The sequence below is a fragment of the Lactuca virosa genome, chromosome 6 (assembly GCF_052849685.1).
Source record: "Lactuca virosa cultivar CGN04683 chromosome 6, Lactuca_virosa_CGN04683_v6, whole genome shotgun sequence".
Lineage (NCBI taxonomy): Eukaryota > Viridiplantae > Streptophyta > Magnoliopsida > Asterales > Asteraceae > Lactuca > Lactuca virosa.
This window is the reverse complement of record NC_136431.1, coordinates 146,989,954-147,010,230: the sequence shown is the minus strand read 5'-3', so window position 1 is coordinate 147,010,230 and position 20,277 is coordinate 146,989,954. Positions and strand designations below refer to the sequence as shown.

Here is a 20,277-nt window from a genome sequence, read left to right as displayed (position 1 = left end):
GAACCCCGCGGTGGGTGACTTAGCATTACTCAACTATCTGATACGCTTACCATAAATGAAATCTTTAATTACCATTACTGTTAGAGACCCAAAACTGTCTGAAACACTGATCTGCCTGAAAACACTCAACTGCTTGAAACACTGAACTGCCTGTACACTGAACTGCCTGAAACACTGAACTGCCTGAAACACTGAACTACCTGAACACTGGACTGGCCGATACACTGAACTGTCTGAACGCTGAACTACCTGAATCAGCATGCTGCTACATGGCTGCTTTCCAACATCTATCGAGACCTTCCTGGTCTCGATTCATTCGTCAGTCATCTGGAATACCGGTTTCCAACCCGATCGCGGAGCCAAAGGGCTCCCTACTTAGTCGCCTCACACAACTTCTGAGCGAAATCCTTCTCTGAAACTACAGCTACTAGTTATCTTGTTACTGCAGCCCTAGCGGCCTTCTGATCTAACTGATCGATTCCACACATCGAATCCTGAGGTTACCGAACCACAAGGCTAAAAGTGATTGCTACATGACCATTGGTAGCCTCATGTCATAAATGACCTTAAGCAGTCCACTGCTTCCTTGCTCTCATAGCTGTAGTGGCGCTTTCACAGTCTCACCACTGGCTAACCAGGTCTAATCCGTCTGGGTAATTCCGAAATCCGATCCGTGGATTTCCATATCCTCACTGCTACACCCGAACTGGTGGGTACTACTGTCCTTCCCGCGTCCTAACGACGCACTCACTCTATCTAATAACCTAGTGAATGCTACGGCTACACCCGTAGACTTACAACACTTTATCACTATCTGCTGCTAGTGAATGCTACGACTACTCCCGCAGACTTACAACACTCAAACACTATCTTGCTGCTAGTGAATGCTACGGCTACACCCGCAGACATACAGCACTCTAACACTATCTGGCTGCTAGTGAATGCTACGGCTACACCCGCAGACTTACAACACTCTAACACTATCTGGCTACTAGTGAATGCTACGGCTACACCCGCAGACTTACAACACTCTAACACTATCTATACTGGATCGAACACTCGCTTGTCTCGCACTCAGCTGACTCATTTCCTGACTGGAATCCCCTTGCTAGCAAACATTCCGAGAATGCAATCTCATCATTGGGAAGTTTTTCCGAACTTCCATATCACACTCTCCTCGAACCATACAGCCACATGGGCTGTCTCCCTTTCAGACAAGGATGCAAAACTTATCCTAGTCTCAAAACTGCTCCCGCTTCTAAATCCTTGGGCGATTCTCCCCCACTTTGATTCAGCTAATGCCTTACAACACACAGAACTGGAAGAATTCCCAATCCTTCTCACCACCCATGACCAATCTGCTAGAAATCACACTTACCATTGCTAGTGTTTTCAACACTAGCTAATCCAAAAGATCACACAACTTCTAAAAAAAATCCGAATAAATCTCTGGTAATAACTCGCTAGACCCAGGAAGCCCCGAATCTCAATTGGAGACCTCGGAATCTCTCACTGCATCACGGCCTCTATCTTGGCCGGATCGACTATAATATCCTTCTGATTGACAAGGTGCCCAAGAAATTGCACCCCGCGCAACCAGAACTCACAATTGAAGAACCTTGCGAAAATTCTCTCCCTCCTCAAAGTCTCTAGCACCTCCCTCAGGTGCTTCTCGTGTTGCTCCTCAGTCTTGGAATAAACCAAGATGACGTTGTACTTTCCCAATCCCGCAAGTGCTGCACCGAATCTGGTCCTGCTGGTATCTCGAAAGCTAATCCGAAATCTTGGGTCTCCTCTCGAGACCCTTCTATATAAACAACTGATCTGGTTCCCTTTTCCTAATGTGCTCCAAGTCCATATCTCGTTCTCAGTCTCAAGAAGTCATATCATTCAGGGTCTTGCACCCCGAGATACTCATGATCTCCCTGATATCATTCTACAGTATGTTCTAATAACTTACCTTCTTCATTTCCGCATCAGCTGCATACTGGGGTACCATATAAGATCTTTCCCGAGACTTAGCAGTGATCTCTGCCAGTCTCAGTCGTCTGGTGGAGATCTAACAACTCTTGCGCCAACTGCTGCACCTCAATCGCCTGGGCACACTCTGCCCAAAATCTGGTCTGGAAGTCATCCCATGACATAGCATCAACCACATCATCACTCAACTCACTACCAACCTCTTCCTATCAATCTCGTGCTCTATCCCTCAGGAGATAGGAAGTAAGTCAGATCTTGTCTCCTTTCGAGACAACGTTTGGTACGAAAAGCGTTGGTGACATCTGACAACCATCTGCTGCTAACAATGGGGTCCCTAACCCCCACGACAATCTGAAGCCTCACAAACTCTGAATTTTCCAAAACATCAACGTACGGGTCTCTATCATGACTGCTATCTCAGTGTAGAATGCACTCGACCTCTCCTCACAAATCTCTGTAATGCCCTCCTTGATCACACTGAAGATCACAGGAGTCTGGTCAATGATACTGCGTGAAATTCTCAGATGGAATGAACTCCCTCATCTGATCATCAATCTGCCCGACTCCAGAGTCCGAGCCTGATCCCTCTTCGACACCATAACTACCATATGGTCTACCACGTAGCGTCACTATACTCGGAAACATACCGTCACTAACATAACAATACTCATCCAAACTTGAGGGATCTCACACACTACAAGTTCCCTGGGTTCATCTCAGCCTTCCTTGATTCGAGTACAGATCCTCTGCTTTCAGTAGTACAGGCCCATACTACCTTCCACATATATCCGTACTTTCCTCAAGCACTGCCTCGACTCCACCAAGTCCCTTCTACTACTACTGATGATCTCATGCTAATCTCATCCTAGGTTTGCCCTAGGGAAATCTCTAACTCCACCCAAACCAGTCCTCAGCTGCTAAAGGCCTCCTTGTAATGCCAATTATCCATCACCTGAATACCATCACATGTGACGAGGCTCGGATAATCCTTCGAGTAACAGACTCGTCCCTACAACGGTTAGACTCAAACAAGAGCTGCGCAATAGGGCCAAATCCAGCACTCTGAGATTATTCAACCCTGATCACATGTGACGTGACGTATTCACCTAATGGCTAACTCCCATCACTCAGAGTCCCACAAAGCACAAAACAAGCAGCATTCAGACACAGGAAACTACTCAAGCAATTCTATCCTCATGACAAGAAACTGTACTAGCATACAATGCGAAGCTCATACTATCAGGCATAACCTAAACAGGCTATCCAACTACTGTCTACTCAATACTAGCATGCAATTCTCATAAAGCTGGAACACATAAAGCAGGCACATAAGGCATCCTCCTAGATCCTTAGTCCTATTCTAGCATGCTGTTCTACTGAAACTGAAATTGATAATCATAACATAAACTTGTATGGATAATTTGGGAGTACTTACTTGAGCTCGGCTGATTGCATGCACCACACCCCTTTCTCTTTTCAAAGTTCTTTTCTTTCTAAAAATTCTTTTTGCTTTTCTAAAACTCTTTTTTTTTAAGTTTCTTTTTGCTTTTCTAAAACTATTTTCTTTTGAAAACTTTATACCACTTCCTTAGTTTGAGTTCAGACACACTCAGGAGTGCGCCCGAATCCCTCAAACCAAGGCTCTGATACCAACTTGTAACATCCCAAAAATACAGTCTGAAAATTTCGTTTTAAATTAGTAATAAAACCATATTCATCAAACGTCATATAAGAATCATAAACAATGTATCTCAAAATATCTTAACGACTGTCAAATATATCAGAGTATAAACATCCCAGGCTGAACAAATGGTGTGTGCACTGCAATCCTCCCGAGCTCCTCTTTTAAAAACTGAGTACCTGAAACCAAAACTGAAAACCATAAGCACGAAGCTTAGTGAGCTTCCCCAAACTACCACATACCATACAATAACATATAAAGCATCTACTGGGCCTTGCCCACTGCATCGGACCGAAGTCCGGAACTAACCAGGGCCTTGCCCTCTGCATCGGACCGAAGTCCGGAAACTGCATCGGACCGAAGTCCGGAACTAACCAGGGCCTTGCCCACTGCATCAGACCGACGTCCGGAAACTGCATCGGACCGAAGTCCGGAACTAACTGAACATAGCATAGCATAATCACAACTACTGGCATAAACACATATACTGCATACTGCATCGGACCGAAGTCCGGAACACATAACACAAAATCATGCTTGAATCACAAAGACATCAAGCACACTGAACTACTGCATCAGACCGAAGTCTGGAACTACTGCTAACTAAACGGGTCGGCATTGTGGCCGTAGACCCGTTCCTACTGGAAGAAAACTCACCTCACACTGCTGAAGTCCCGTAGACACAACCCCACACTGCTGAAGTCCCGCAGACTCAACCATAGCTGCTAGATGACAGATTCCCGAACTGCCAACACCAAAATAACACCCAATTAATAATTGGGTTCTAACACATACTATAAATACATACTTTGGATAATTACTACATTACCCCTAGCTTGGCTTACCCAAGCCCAAGGCCCCATCCATAGGCCCAAAGTCAACTAGGGATCAAAGCCCAACATATGGCCCAATTTTCCAAATTGGGCCCAAACCTCTACATGGACTTCCCTTAAGGCCCAATTGTTCACTCCAGTCCAACATGTCTCATTCTAGGGGCCCAATATCATACAACCATCCAGGCCCCAACTATGGCCCAATTTTCCAAATTGGGCCCAATCCTTCATATGGGCCTTACCCTAAAGCCCAACTAATTACTCTAGTCCATTTAATTATTCTTGGATGGCCCAACACAAAGCCCAAGTGAAATTAAGGTTTCACATAAAATGACGATTAGGGTTAAGTGTTTCTTACTTAACTCATTAAGGGCTTAACCCACTAACGACTTAATCTACTCAGGACTTAATCCATTAAGTCCATTATTGCTTAGATTAATTTCTGCCAATGATTATTATTTAATATTTTACTTATTAAATAATTCTCGTGTGTGTGTCCCGATAAATTCTCAAAATTAGGATTTTCTCACTTAGCCCATTAAAGACTTAATCCATTAATTCCTTTACTCTGCTAGATAAATGACATGGAATAATTGGGCTTAATATTCAATCCAATCTCAATGGCCCAAAAGTGGGTCCAATAAGTCTAAGGCCCAATACTCATAATTAGGGTTTTCCACCCAAAAATGACCCAATAAGCCCAAAACCAATCTCTAAGCCCATTAGGGTTTGCTAGTGGGGCACCACCTACTACCACCTCGGGTAGTGGTGGTCAATGGCGGCTCGCGGCGGCGGCCACCACCTTACGGTGGTGGTTATTATTATTTTTATTATTAATCAAAGATAATTATAATTACAAGGCTTTTATCCAAATTAACACACACACTAATTAATACACACACTAACTAACACACACGCAGCCACACCATGGTGGCCGGCGGCGGTGCTTGGCGGCAACCACCACCTCAAGGTGGTGGTGGTGGGGTTTTTCATAGAATTTTCGACTGAGAATGCTAATGCAGCTCCATATTGATGCCACACACACCAACACCATATTGCACACACACAGCCACCACCTCACGGTGGCCGGTGGTGGCAGAAGTAGACATTCATGGCGGCAGCCACCATGGTTGGCTGCCATGGTGGTTGCTTGACTTCCGGCCATCTACACACACATGCAACTGAATTCGATACGTCAACACACCTACTCACGAGCACCCACCCAACGAACTCAGTTGATCCCTCCTACTGGTGGTGAACCTCGATCGGGGCATTGAAGGAAAGGTTGGCTGCTGTGGAATAACACCAGGAGCGAAAGATGACTAGAAAAAGCACCGGCAACAGCTGAGGGCGGCTGTGAGCGGCACCAGAAAGAAAACAAGAAGGAGGACGGCGGAAGGTGGCAACGGACTCACTCGGCAGTCATGTCGTCGACTGCACTTGCTGGAAGGTAGGAGCTCCGCCGCTCGGCGGCTCGACTGGTCGAAAAACGAGCAAAGCGGGAGTGGCGGCTGGGAGGGTGATCGAAGGATGAAAGAAACCAGGTGGTGGCGATGCAACAGTGGGTCTCCGACCTTTATACCGAATCACGCCGGAGCAGCAGCTTTCGTCTTCTTCGGGAACCCGGTTGCAATGGCGGCTTCACGGTGGCTAGAAGGTGGCGTATGGAAACTGATCGGGATGGAGGGTGGCACCGGTGGGAGACAAGGTTGGCGGCTGATATATGCCGCTAGGGTTAGGGTTAAGGGTGAGATTAAATACCCGGCACCCCTTGAATCTTTCTTCCATGATTACAACTCTGGTCCCTCCCCTAGGGATCTTTTCAAATCTAACCCAATATTTACAATTTAAACCCTGAATATTAGAATTCATTACAACTTAGGTACGAAAATTACCAAACAGTCCCCTATCTTCCATAGTCTCTTCAAATGAAGTCCCATAAATTACCATTTACTCCCTGGCTTCATAAATACTTACAAAACTAATCTGGAATTTACACCTTTAACCCTCAACATCTAAAATTCTTCGCAAATCAGTCTGGGACTTACATTTATTAATTTATTTAAATAAACGGGGCGTTACAATCTAACCTGAAACACATCAATTTTACATCAGGTACGGAGGTGTTTTGTCATGTTTCATCGGATATCAGTTGCCGGAACTTGTAGATCTAGCCTCTGGATACGTCGATTGACTATAGATCTGGTGAGTTTTCATCATATCTCATCATATCTAACCACAAAACATCAGATCAGTGGTTGTTGTTCACGGTGGAAGCGGTAGTGACAGGGAAGATTTGATGAACATGAAAGATCTAAAGAACACGGTGGTGGTTCATCGCATATATGATGAAAATGATGATTTTTGGTGGTCGACGATAGGCATCAACGGTGATAGTACACAACGACGAGCACAATAGTAACGGTGGCGACAACAGCGGAGGCGGCGGGCATGGTGGTCGATCTGATAGTTGAACAGATCTGACCAGATCTGAACAAATGTGGTGGTTTTCATATAGATCAGAGAGAAATAATTAAAGCTGAACAACCACAAATGAAGGGAGAGGGAAGAGACATCGACAGGGATGGAGGAAGTGGTGGTCAATCTGATAACCGACGGTGGCCGGTGGTGGTATCTAAGGTAAGAAGTAGAGGAGAAAGAAAGTGGTGGTAGAACTTTGTGTTTTGTGTTGGTGAGAAATGAGAACTAGATGTGATATCTATTAGTCATAAATATTTTATAAGAAGAGTGACCATAATACCCTTATTGTTTTTTCTATTAATAAAAGCTTTTAAAAAAATCAAAATACTAGAAATTATACAATTAGCCTTAATGATTAGTTAAAATTAATGTTCTTAAGATTCTTAATTTTTAGTGGTTCTCATTTGATCTTTTACGTGTGTGTGTGTGTGTGTATATATATATATATATATATATATATATAGGTGAGATTCAATAGAGAACCATAATTAACAAGGAACCAATGAACCAATCGTGAGCGTCGGAAATCATAATGATCAACGGCCAAGGAAATGAATGTACACTTTTATATTGGACGCACACACAGCGGATTATACCAAAAAATCCACCTCTTTATCAAAAAACGCACCTCTTTTTTTCATTTAAAATTTTTTTAGGCTATATTTTTTGTCAAAAAAAAAACCGAATATACCGTTGTTCTCGATTTTTCGTCCTCTTTCCATAGAGATCCATATTGATATATAAAAAAACGAAAATTTTTTTTTCGAAAAAAACCTACTTCATTTTGTTAGTTATTTCAATATTTAAGTTTATTTTTATAAAAAAAAAACTAATTATACCAAAAATATTAATTTTTTGTACTCTATTAATAAACATCAACACCGACAAAAAAAAAAAAAAACAGTGTAGATTCACACTGTGAATCTAAACTGTAAATATTTCAATTTTCAACATTCACAATGTGAAAAAGCTCGATCAGTTTAGATTCACATTGTGAATCTGACTTACTATTATACACACCGTGAATCTGAGAAAGTTCAAAAAAAAAAAAAAAAAACGTCGATCAGTGTAGATTTACACTGTGAATCTAAACTGTAAATATTTCAAATTTTAACATTCACAATGTGAAAAAGCTCGATCAGTTCAGATTCACACTGTGAATCTGACTTACTATTATGCACGCTATGAATCTGAGAAGGTTCACAATGGTTCTCTATTGAACTTTTATATATATATATATATATATATATATATATATATATATATATATATATATATATATATATATATATATATATATATATATCCCTATTCTAATAAAAGAATAGTTTTATTCTCCTTTTGACATGTGTCATTCTATTAGGTCTCCTAATTAATGCATATGTTATTCTCCTTTTGTCATGTGTCACTTTATTATGTATTCTAATTAATGCATGCCACTTGTCAACCATTGATTCTCCATTTCAAATTTCAAAATTTAAATTCCCCACTCTAATTACATTAAATTAATAACATTAGAATAAAAATTAAAATAAAATTAATACAAATTATAAAGTGATATACTTTCACATATTTATTTAAATCAATGATTATAATTTTATATAACTAAAAAAATCTCTTAATTAATAATTTATTTAAAATAATTGATTAATAATTTTAAATTTTTATTATAAAAATTCAATTAATTTTGTAACCGTGATTTCCACGGGTTATAAACTAGTATATATATATATATATATATATATATATATATATATATATATATATATATATATATATATATATATATATATATATATAACATTTAGGTACATTATTAAACAGATTGATAAAAGAAGATGGTGAAGGAACGATGGAAAAGAGGATCACACTTTCTTCCTCATGTGTGTTTCCTATCGCATCACGAAATGGCCTAAATGGGGTGATTGTGATGGTAATCAATATTTAATATTTTTGTTTTAGTATCTTATAATATTTAATCAACTTCAGACCTTTTTTTGTATTGATTAGCATATACTACACGATGATTAAAAACATTAACTTAAAATTGGTAAACAATAATAAAATCATTAATGGATCAATCAAAGAAAAGATGCAATTTAATATTTTTGTTTACGAGTTCTTTTTGTTTTATATTACCTAATCAATTGTGTCTATTATTAGTTGATTGTATACTTTAAAATAAAATAACAAGAAGTTGAATAATTACAAAATAGGTATCTTTAATCTTTTTTCTTTTTTCTTTTTATTTATTTATTAATATTAATATTATTCTTTTTTTTGTAAATCAAAACAATGAAGTCACGCAGCAACTTTATGTTAATGTTTTTGTAAATTAAAACTATGACTACGAAAAAGGTAACAACATAATTTCTTTATTTGTTATAAAACCCTAGTTTCATTTTCATTAGTATTTCTCTTTATTTGTTATAAAACATAGAAACTAAAGAAAGAAAGAAAAACATGTCATAACTTTAAAAAAAAAAAAAAAAAAAAAAAAAAAAAAAAAATCAAATCTCATCTTTTCTTTGTGTGGTTGATGATTATCATGATCACCATCACCTCTTTTGACAAACTTTTTGTGATGTGATTCAAAAGATAAAAACAGTAGGAGAAATAACAAAATACATTCATTTTGAACCCCATGCTTTACTAAATATTACAAATACGATCCTTCTAATTCTAAAACTTTCTAACATTTTTCATCCTACAAAGAAATTATGTGATACCTTTGTCCTTTGAACCCTAATCCTTTACCTTTTACCTTTTTATCTCTATAGTAATACAGAACCCACCACCATCAGACCCCACCCTCCAATCTAGATCATCAAATTTTATTTTCTACATGACATGTATTTGACATATGATTAAAGCTTTTAAAATCATCAAACAAAAATATACGAAAGTCAAAGACGATAAAAGATTAAATATAATTTACAATGTACATGAGTTTATACTACGGGTTGGGCGGGAGGGTTGCAACAGTTGACATCAGAACCCCCAAACCCTAAAAAAATTTTAAAAGAAAAATCACACAATTTCCGATCACAGGAGTTTCTATTTCATGCAGTTTTCATTCTTTTTATTCATCATCATCATCATCATCATCATCATCATCATCACCATAAATAACACCAATATAGTGTCCCAAAGTCTCAAAAGTGAGCCCTGGAAAACGATGAGAGGTACTAACGGGCCCCGGGTCAATTTGCACAAACGGCCATTGCATGTTTTCGGCGGCTTCACATTCTTCCCATCCGTCTCCAATCGCACAAAACTGCACGTTTGGTCCATTGAATCGTTCTTTTATCAATGAAAAACATTTGTACTTCCCTACTTCCCATGAGCTGTAAACTGTGAAAATTTGTCAGTTTTCCTTTCAATCACTTGAATATTATCTGTTGTTTGCGGGTCCCATCTGTTTTTACTAGATGGGACCCACAATTAGAACACATCATGTAAATGGGAGCTACATAATATGAATTTTAAGGGTAAATACAAGAAATAGCAATGTACTTTCATTTATTTGTGTATTATAATAGGAAGAAATGAAAGTAGAGCGCTATGATAAACAAACAAATGAAAGTACGTTGCTATTTCTTGCATTAAATCATAGATTTTCAATTGGTTACACAAATAAAACCTAAAGCTTTTTTGCTTTGTTACACAAGAGAAACCTAGACAACATTCGATAATGAGGATAAGAAGGGCATTCATGTCTTTTACACAGACTAGAGATCAAGAGCAAGTCCTGACACCACCTTGAAATGGGACAAAAAATTGCAATTTTTGTCTCGTTGACATAAGATCAAATGTGGTAGAAATACAGTACAACTTGTTATGTCATGTCCTGTATAACAAATGAGGTTTTAAAGGATGTAAGTTTGGAAGTACAAGTGACTAACCATTGTCATACGAAAATAAGTCATCAAGCCGAAATAGCAAGCATTTGACAAGGCTTGGGATTAATGAGCCAGAAGTTACAATAACATTCACATTTTCAATTCTTGAACTTGTGGAATCTGAGATGCCATCCGGAATGGAATCTTTGTTTCCACTTGCACATTCCGCCACACAAGCCTTGGCTGCAATTCAAGTCAAGTGCACAAATGAATCATATGAAATTAAGTTCAAATCTATGGCTATGTATCTTTTTTTTTCCCATTAAGCAAAGTCAGGATGAATGATGTTTTTGAAGAAAAAACAAATGAAGGTGAATTTGTAAAAAAAGTTAGGACTTAATGGGAAAACCTCATTTTCCTGACATTCTCTACTAAGTCGTTCGCATTGTAGTTAGTCAAAAAGAAACACCCATATACAACTTACTAGATTAAGTCCTTTCCCCATTAAGTAAAAAGAAACACCCTAAGTTTTTATTCATACATATGCCATTTTCCTAAATCATCCATTTTGTGGGCCTTACAACATTATGTGAATGAGACATACAATCACATCATCAATTCTTCTAACACCATATGGATGGGTCCCACAAAAAATGACCAAAATGAATGGGACCTACAATAGTCTATGTGATGTCTTTAAGTATTTTTACCTTATAGATGTATGAATCTCTACAAGGTGAATGATCGTTAAAATATCAAACATTAATTAATAATTATCATGAAGTAAACTAGCATGCACATGTTCTCACGAAAAAAGTCATCAGATGACTTTCGAGCTTACAAACTAGGGTTGAATGCAAGAAACAGCATAAGAATTTGTTTCTTTTTTACATAATGTTTAATGCAGACAAGACTTAATCTGATAAACTACATATGTGAAACAATGAGAGGAATTAAAATTACTTATCAATTCAAGCCAATTCACCTGAAGACAACCATTTGTCTGTAAAATCATCGGTCTCCTGATAAAGATTGTCCCACGATTTTATCATCTTTTCACCAAAAACACTACGCAATCCCTGCATAATTATGGAAAGTTAATTACTTTTCCTTAAATGAAAATAGAGTGACTTATGAAAAATCAGCTAATGGCATTAAAAATAAGTAATAAATTATCAATGTTACCAAAAAAGAACATGTAAATTTCCTTTTTTTAGAGCAGAAACTCCATGGTATAGAGCATTTAGGCTGTGTTTGTTACACGAGAAAGGGCTAGACAAGCTTTTTAGGGCTTTTTTTAAACAATAGGTCTAAGAAGGGCATGCACGTAATTTCACAATCAAAAGATCGGAACTTTAGGGTGTCAAGCTTTTTTCGAATGAGGCATGAAAGAACTAATTGTGTTTAATAAATTGTATAAATTAGTTTTTTCGTTTCAAAATTTTTGTCATGAATCTTTGTGTCATTTTTAATTCAAGTGTGATTATTATTTTCAACTTCAAAACCGATATGATTTGTTTAATATTCGATAATCTACATTACCATGTTCAAGAATTAGGATACATAACACAGTATGACATTCTTTTTCCTTGCAAAGCTATAAAAGTTCTAATTCAAAAACTGACCAACTTTACAAATAAATTTCCCTTTTCCTTCAAATAACTAAAAATCAAGAAAAAAAAAACCTAGCATGGAGATTACATTCGCAATCTATGATTTCTATGCCATACATGTTGAATTTCTAAAATCAATCTTGACATTCTAAATCAAAGATGTATAGGGTTTCATTTAACTTTTTCAAACCATAAAAAAGTAATAACTAAGATTATTCATATACTTTATAATAAGTAATAGTATAGTCACAAATACTAGGGCTAAATGCAAGAAATAGTAAAAAAATCTTTCATTTATTTGTCTAGTAATATAGCATCGTACTTTTATTTGTTTCAGCATTGTACTTCCATTTTTTTTTCTTATTAAGGCACTACTACCATTTGAAAAATCTACCCAATTATAGCAGTAGAAATTTGCTTTCTGTTTCAATGATATTGCTATACTTGGTTAGATCTGTTAAAGTATAAGGTTGTAACATAAAGAAATGAAAGTTTCTTTATATCCATAAATACTAAGATCAAACACAAACTGAATCCAGAAATCAAAATATTTTGAAAAAACAGGAACAATAAAATTCCTTCAAATATGAGGTTTAAAAGGGTAAAAAGAACCTCTTTATACTTCTGAGCAATGATACGATGTCTGTATGCCAATTTCCTCTTGTTGGCGTCATCATTGAAAGAGGCACCAACAAAACCATCATTCTTATAATCATAATCAGTGAGATCTAATTCATCATCATACTCCCTCATTACATCAACATAAGGCTTATTGCAGCCTTCAATCTGCTCAAATCAAAAGTAAAATTCCAAAAAAGTAAGAGTGGGTCTTTTCTTCATATAAATTAGTGTTTCGACAACAATAATCAAGATTTGCAGAAAAGGAATTAATGCGTTGTGACCAAGAACAAGCCCCATGCCAATAAAACTAAAAAAAAGGGCTTTTTTTAAGTAAAATTGAAATTGTCGAGGAGAGATTAATGGGGTTTTACTTACTTGTTCATAGAAGAAGTAATCATCGCAAATCCGAAGGATTTGATTTTCCCAAGTTTTGCCGATTTCTATACCCTTTTGAACGTCTTTAGAGCCATTGAAAGCCTTTGCATATGTGCCAGTGATGAGGGATTTTAGTAAGACGAGAGTCTCGTCCATATCCCAGACGAAAACATTGATTTTCTGATCCATTAATGTAAATCAGGCCCTCAAATCAGCAGATAAAAAGTGAAGATGGTGCTGTGAGGAGCTCTTTTTATACCATAATCGAAGTTCAAGAGAGCAACTTTTGTATTTTTCAAGGTGATTATATAACACCCTCAGCGTATTGAAGCTTTGTGTTATTACCCCCTTGAATCTCCACTTTATACTAAAACAGTTTAAATAAACGACCTTGTTACATCATAAAGAAGCCGGGTGTATTTGGATCGGATCGAGCCGATCCGCTCTTGGACTGGATTGATTTTACAGAAATTAATGGACCTCGGGCCGGATCTGTTAAAGTTTATCGAGTCCAGGTCTGATTTCTGATTCTTAGACATAAGGATGAACATTTGGATCGAACGGGACCGGACCGGTTTGGCAGAAAATGGTGAACTTTGGATCGGACCTATTAAGGGTTATCGATCCAGAAGTCCAAATGCTCACCAATTCAAAAAGACAAAATACAATTTTCGACCTATTATGTCAACATTTATTTTTATAATGTTGGTCTAAATTTTAAATTTCATTATAAATTTGATATAAATATTGTTTTTTTTACAAAATTTGCGTTCTTCGTTTTTTTATAACACATTTAATCTTTATATGTGACTTGTGTATATTACTCAATCTTGAATGTTACTCTCCAAACATCAATGTTTTGCTAGGAATATCTTTCTGTTCTTCTTTTTCAGGAAAAACATTTTGATTGCAGGTTAGTGAAGAATTGTCATCAAGTTTCTATAGTTGAATAGTGTTAAATGAAGAAAGAAGATTCAGAAAACGGATATAGGTTTTTTTGTTTGAGCAAAGTAGACGAATGTTAGTTTTTTCTTTTGATTTAAATGTTTATTTATGTAATATTTTTATTTATATATTCAACCACCCAATGTTCTTATTTATTTGATTGTAGTTTTTCTATTTTGATTATGTTTATTTTATATTATTTTTTTGTTGGGTTATCCTACACAACATATTTACAAGACAATATTTAAAAGATAACATAATTTTTAACATTTGATATGTAATTATGATTGACTTATCATGATATCTTTTTCATATGAAAGTAATTTATCCATCTTACTACTACAAGAATTACATATGACATTTATGAAAATATATATTATATGTGATTTGTTTAACATATATGCACCTATATATGTTATAAATTTATAATTAAATATCTTTATGTTTAATAATTGAAGGAATTAAAATGATGCTTCAAAACCAATAATAATAATAATAATAATAATAATAATAAATAGACATTTTCAAGTTCCGCATTCATTTGAAACTTACACTACAAATCAAGAGTTTTCTAATTTATGTATATTTATTAATTACAACTTAAGAGTTTTTAACTGATGATTATTAATTAGTAATCACTAATAACTTTTTATTTTCTTTTCATGTAAAGTTTTGCTCGTTAAAAACATTAATGTATTTGAAGAGATTTGTGAATTAAATATGAAGAGTTAACATAAATGTTATAATAGATGTTTTAGTGTTTTTATGTTATTAAAAGTTTTAGTGGTTATTTTTCATATTTTTTATTATTCGTTGTATATATATTTTTTTTAATACAAATGTTATAATAGATGTTTTTTTATTTTTATGTTACTAAAGTTGTAGTTCATATTTTTATTCATACATTTTCTGCCAAATCGGTCTGGTCCCGTTCGATCCAAATGTTCATCCTTATGTCTAAGAATCAGAAATCAGACCTGGACTCGATAAACTTTAACAGATCCGGCCCGAGGTCCATTAATTTCTGTAAAATCAATCCAGTCCAAGAGCGGATCGGCTCGATCCGATCCAAATACACCCGGCTTCTTTATGATGAACATATTTTTGTTCATACATTTTGTTACCCGTTATTTATAGATTATCATACGTTTGATATATAATTTACACAATTTTAAAAAGTTTATAAAATTATTAAATAATTGTATACATCATAATGACTTAAAAATTAAAATTATAATGTTTAATAAAACTAATATATTAACTATATGTTTGCTTTAGTACTAACATTTTGTTTCAAAGTAGAAATATTAAATAATAATTTGGTAAAACTTATTATTATTTTAACTATATAATTGTATTCTCGCGCAACGCACGGCGATTCGTCTAGTTTTCGCAAAACGGAAAACCATATTAAATGACTCGTAGCTCGTTATTTGTTTAGATAAAATGCTTTTAAATCAATAAAAAAATATCAGCTTTAATAACACAAAACACACTTTATTAAGGTTTAACCTTTCAAAATTTTAAAGTACCTGTTGCAAAGTTTGCAAATCATTTCTTTTTCGTTTCCAAATTTCATGACAAACATCATTTCCTTATGGTATTTAATATTGAAAAAAACAAAATAAAAATGTAAAAACATTCTCACATTACCTAAATAAATACGTTAAATGAGAAAAAAAGCGTAAATAAAATATAAAAAAGTAAAAACTTGTATAGAATTGGAAAAGCTATAAAAAGATGGGGAAAAAAATAGAAAAAAGTCAAGATAAAGTTGTATAAGAACTTGTAACAGATTGTGAAAAAAATACTAAAAAAACTAAAACAATTAGGAAAAAAATTGTATAAAATAAATTTGGAAACATAATTATAAAAATAAAAAATAACATATTATAACATGTAAAAACAACAAAAATAGTCCATTACTCTATAATATAATAAAATGTGTTTGTTTGTAGGTTATTTGAAAACAACTTGGATATTTTCTTTTCAAAAACTATGTCAACCATATATATATATATATATATATATATATATATATATATATATATATATATATATATATATATATATATATATATATATATATGAGAACCTTTAAAGGTTAAAAACCATCTAAGTGTCATTTTTATCAAGGGCATTTTTGGCAAAACTCTTCCTATAATTTGTTAACTCTACCATTATAATTATTGGATAAAAAAACTAACTAATCTGATACACTCACACTCTCTCATTAAGTTTCAAGAACACAAAGTGTAACACTCGAAAATTTGAACAATAAATATTGAAATAAGTTTATAGTCGATTGTAATTGTGGGAACAATTATGAAGCAAGACTAATATAAATTGTAACCAAGTTTCATAGGTACTTGTCAGAGAACTAGTACTGAATGGACCCGCATCAAGATCAACTCATAGATCGCAGTCATGAGTGACACTTGCTTAAAAGGTACTATCTTTGTATTCTTAACACCTGAGATACATAGTAGGACTTAAGTGTAAAGAGTATTATGCTTTGATATGGTCAAACGTTGATCCTTAATCGGACAGTTATAAAAGCCATTTTCAGGTATGGTGTGAACTATATACAAGAGGGTTATATAGTCAAGATGGGATTTGTTCCTCTTACGTGTTGAGAGTTAGACATCTAATGCTCATTACTCAAAGTTGAATTACAAATGAGATTGATTGCGATCCAAGGCTCATGTTCAACAGGATGTCTGTAACAAAGGGATAACTGATAAACTTACCTTAATACATAAATTGAATCTTGGAGCTTTTGGGAATTGGATGTTGATAAATGACATTTTTCGTCATATGTTATTGGGGGCAGTGAAATGTTGCTAGATGTTCAACATTGTCTGTATCAATCTATGACGAGTCTTATGTAAGTGGGAGATTGAAAGATCTTGTACGCCCAAGAATCATTATAGAATGATATTGCTAATAACATATGATCCTATAGGGTTACAACCTTATAGCAAGTTACCATCAGTTGAATATTTATTAGTATAATTTGACTATTAATAAATATATCAACACTTGTATTTAATTGGAAAATTATTGTTTCATGGAAATAATATTTTACTAATTGAGAGTTTATTATTTATGGAAATAATACTTATTGGAGAAATAACAACTTATGAAATATATCATAAAGTATGATTATTTATAAGTTACACTTATCTTAATAAACTAGTTAGACTTTATTTATATATAAAAGGCAGTTTTACATATAAGAGATATTTATATATGACTAGTTATGTGTTATATATATATATATATATATATATATATATATATATATATATATATATATATATATATATATATATATATATATATATAATTGATAGTATTTTATAAAGATGATATGTATATATACAACTAGTTATAAATAATGGTATGGAGCATATCTTGGATTCTTGTTGTTATTCCAATTTTTGAAAATAACGAATAGACCAAGCATGCTTCCTTTTGATTTATTTAATATATTTTACCATGCTTGGAAGATACATGTCCCATGCTTTAGTTGTTGGGTTTTGAGCAAACTAACACTCCTAAGGTGTTCATGCAACCCTAGAAACCTTGGATCTATGTTTGTCTAAAATACATGCAAAATAATTTTCCAAGGTTCATAACCTATCTAGCATACATGGGGTACTTTTAAACATAAAAGATACTAGAAGAATTACATACCTTTGTTAGTGAGTTGATTCCTTGGGAGTTTGAGAGCCAAGCACCAATAATGTGAATGCCTCAAATGGAAATCACAAATCACCACAAACTTGGAAAACTTATGAGAGAGCACTCTAATACTCTAGAAATCGGCCACACCTTATGCACACACACATAGTGTCTTCTCAAGCACCATAAGCCTCTTTATATAGTGTAGATGATTAGGGTTATGAACCATGCAAACCCTAATAACCCATGTCTTTTCCTATTCCAAGGATCCATGGGTTAAAAGCTCCATGGATCATCCATGGACTCCCATTCAGGCTTAGCCCATTTCCTTATGAGTGTTAGCCCACACTATATAAGTACAATAGCCCATTATTTAATTAGTCACCTTATGATCACTAAATTAATTCATAATTAATTTAAGATCAATACTAATTAAATAATACAATTTCATATTAATATATTATAACTTATAATATATTAGTAGGCCGCAAATATACTCTTCTCATAATGTTATCCATATAAATAGTTCGGGTGAAGTGCAACCCAAATGGACCATGACGGATCGGGTCAAGTATATACCAAATAAGTTATGGACTTAGATACCTTATCCAACATTAGTTTTATGTCCTCTTTTGCCTTTTTGTCTAATATATTAACTAGGGTATGGAAGGTATGGAGGGGTGCTTTAGAGTTGATGTTTTCTTCTTTCTTTTGTGCCTAAAAGCCGAGAGGTAGAGGCTCAAGAACGAGCTACCAAAGTTTGATGAAAATGCTCTCTTTCCATTTCTTCCTTTCTTCCAAATGGTGTTAGATATGAAGACAAATTAGTTACTTTTTATTAATACTTATTTGGATATGTCTTAATAGCTTAAAAGTGACTTATTTACAAGTGAATGACTAGCATCTAATGGTGGTGTTATCTTGCTTGGTGGATACTTCTAGAGATCTCTTAATTTAGAGCTTAATGTCATACTTCATCAACTTCCAACCTCCTATGAGGATCAAAGTCTTCAAAGGTTGTTATCATTTATATTCTATGGTTGTTCTAATCTTTCTAACTCTTGCAAAATGATTCGTGGTGGGAATAAAACTAGTTTTTATTTTTGTTCAAATCTTAATTCTTCCGTTGCATTGTTTATGTTTTTAAAACAAATTTTGAATAAAAACCCAACAATTGGTATCAGAGCCATTATTGCAAGATTAGTTAGATTTTTGTTAAGTTGATGAAATATTTTTTTTGGAAAACATGGATGGTTTTCTCTTTGCAATAAAAATTCATACATATTTTTTATGACAACTTTAAAATGTTTATAATTGTTATTTTTTGACTAAAAGTTTTCATGCATCTTTTTAGTCATAAAAGTTATCTTAGAAAAAACAAAGAGTTGTTTTATATAATTTTGAGTATATAAATATGTATGATGTGCATAAGCTAGCAATGGACCTTTGTGTTGTTGAATGTGTTGATTTATTTAAAATGGTTGTAATTATTTATTTATTCATATGGTATGTAATAATTAAATAGATAGTTTTCATTTGTTAATTTTTATAAGTAATATATTAGTTTTAGAAATAGTTTATTTTTATAAAAAAGTAACAAGAATGAAGATGGTGGCCATTTTGAAGATCAAAAGTTTATAAACTTGATTTTATTAAACTTTCTTAAACTTTATAAAATTATTTTTATAAACTTGCTACAAAGTGTTGAAGCAAGTGGGAGCACATGAAGGTCCCTTATGTCCCTTTAGGAATGAACTTAATACTTGTAACGCCCCATTTCTGGTATGTGATTTAAATAAAGTAATTTTCATTTCTTAAGGGGTACTCGACGAGTCAGTAGCCCGACTCGTCGAGTAGAGATGGGATTTGCACGCGGTTTAAGTTGGCAACTCGACGAGTCCATATTCTCGGACTCGGCGAGTCTGCTAGTCTGAATGAAACCCTAATTTCAAGGGTTTGCACCCTATTTAAACATCATTATGCGCCTCAAACCAGCCTCCGTCACCCTCAGAACGTCCCTTACTAAACCCTAGCCTCCCTTTAAGCATTCTTGGAGTATTTCTCATTTTGTGGAGGATTTTGGTGCATTTTGAAGTTAAAAGAAGAAGAGAGAAGAGGGGTTCTCAAGAGGAGGAAAGAAGATCTGAGTTTAGTGTGTCTTTCCAGCTTCCATCAAGGTATAAAGCTCGAATCTTTGCTTGTCATCATGTAGATCTCCA

The 20,277-nt window shown here is 34.6% G+C and overlaps 1 protein-coding gene and 1 long non-coding RNA gene across 2 annotated transcripts; both read right to left on the bottom strand.

The window, feature by feature from the left end:
- Positions 1-3,716: 3,716 nt before the first annotated feature.
- LOC145122300 (uncharacterized) lies at positions 3,717-6,202 on the bottom strand. The gene is made up of 3 exons (XR_013714623.1): positions 5,699-6,202; positions 4,319-4,406; positions 3,717-3,840 (listed from the first exon to the last, which is right to left on the bottom strand). It is a non-coding gene; the product is annotated as an uncharacterized LOC145122300 (long non-coding RNA).
- A 3,671-nt stretch (positions 6,203-9,873) lies between these two features.
- On the bottom strand, positions 9,874-13,694 carry EYA (eyes absent-like protein). The gene is made up of 5 exons (XM_079056056.1): positions 13,427-13,694; positions 13,043-13,216; positions 11,803-11,896; positions 10,881-11,060; positions 9,874-10,329 (listed from the first exon to the last, which is right to left on the bottom strand). Exons 1-5 carry the CDS (start codon positions 13,613-13,615, stop codon positions 10,058-10,060), a joined length of 909 nt encoding a protein of 302 aa, XP_078912182.1. The 5' UTR covers positions 13,616-13,694; the 3' UTR covers positions 9,874-10,057.
- Positions 13,695-20,277: the final 6,583 nt, after the last annotated feature.

Coding starts and splice junctions, on each gene's coding strand:
- EYA (XM_079056056.1), bottom strand. CDS start 13,615: ATGGATCAGAAAATCAATGTTTTCGTCTGGGATATGGACGAGACTCTC. Junction 13,217..13,426: donor ATTACTTCTTCTATGAACAA/GTAAGTAAAACC, acceptor TGATTTGAGCAG/ATTGAAGGCTGCAATAAGCC. Junction 10,330..10,880: donor CTTATTTTCGTATGACAATG/GTTAGTCACTTG, acceptor AAATTTTCACAG/TTTACAGCTCATGGGAAGTA.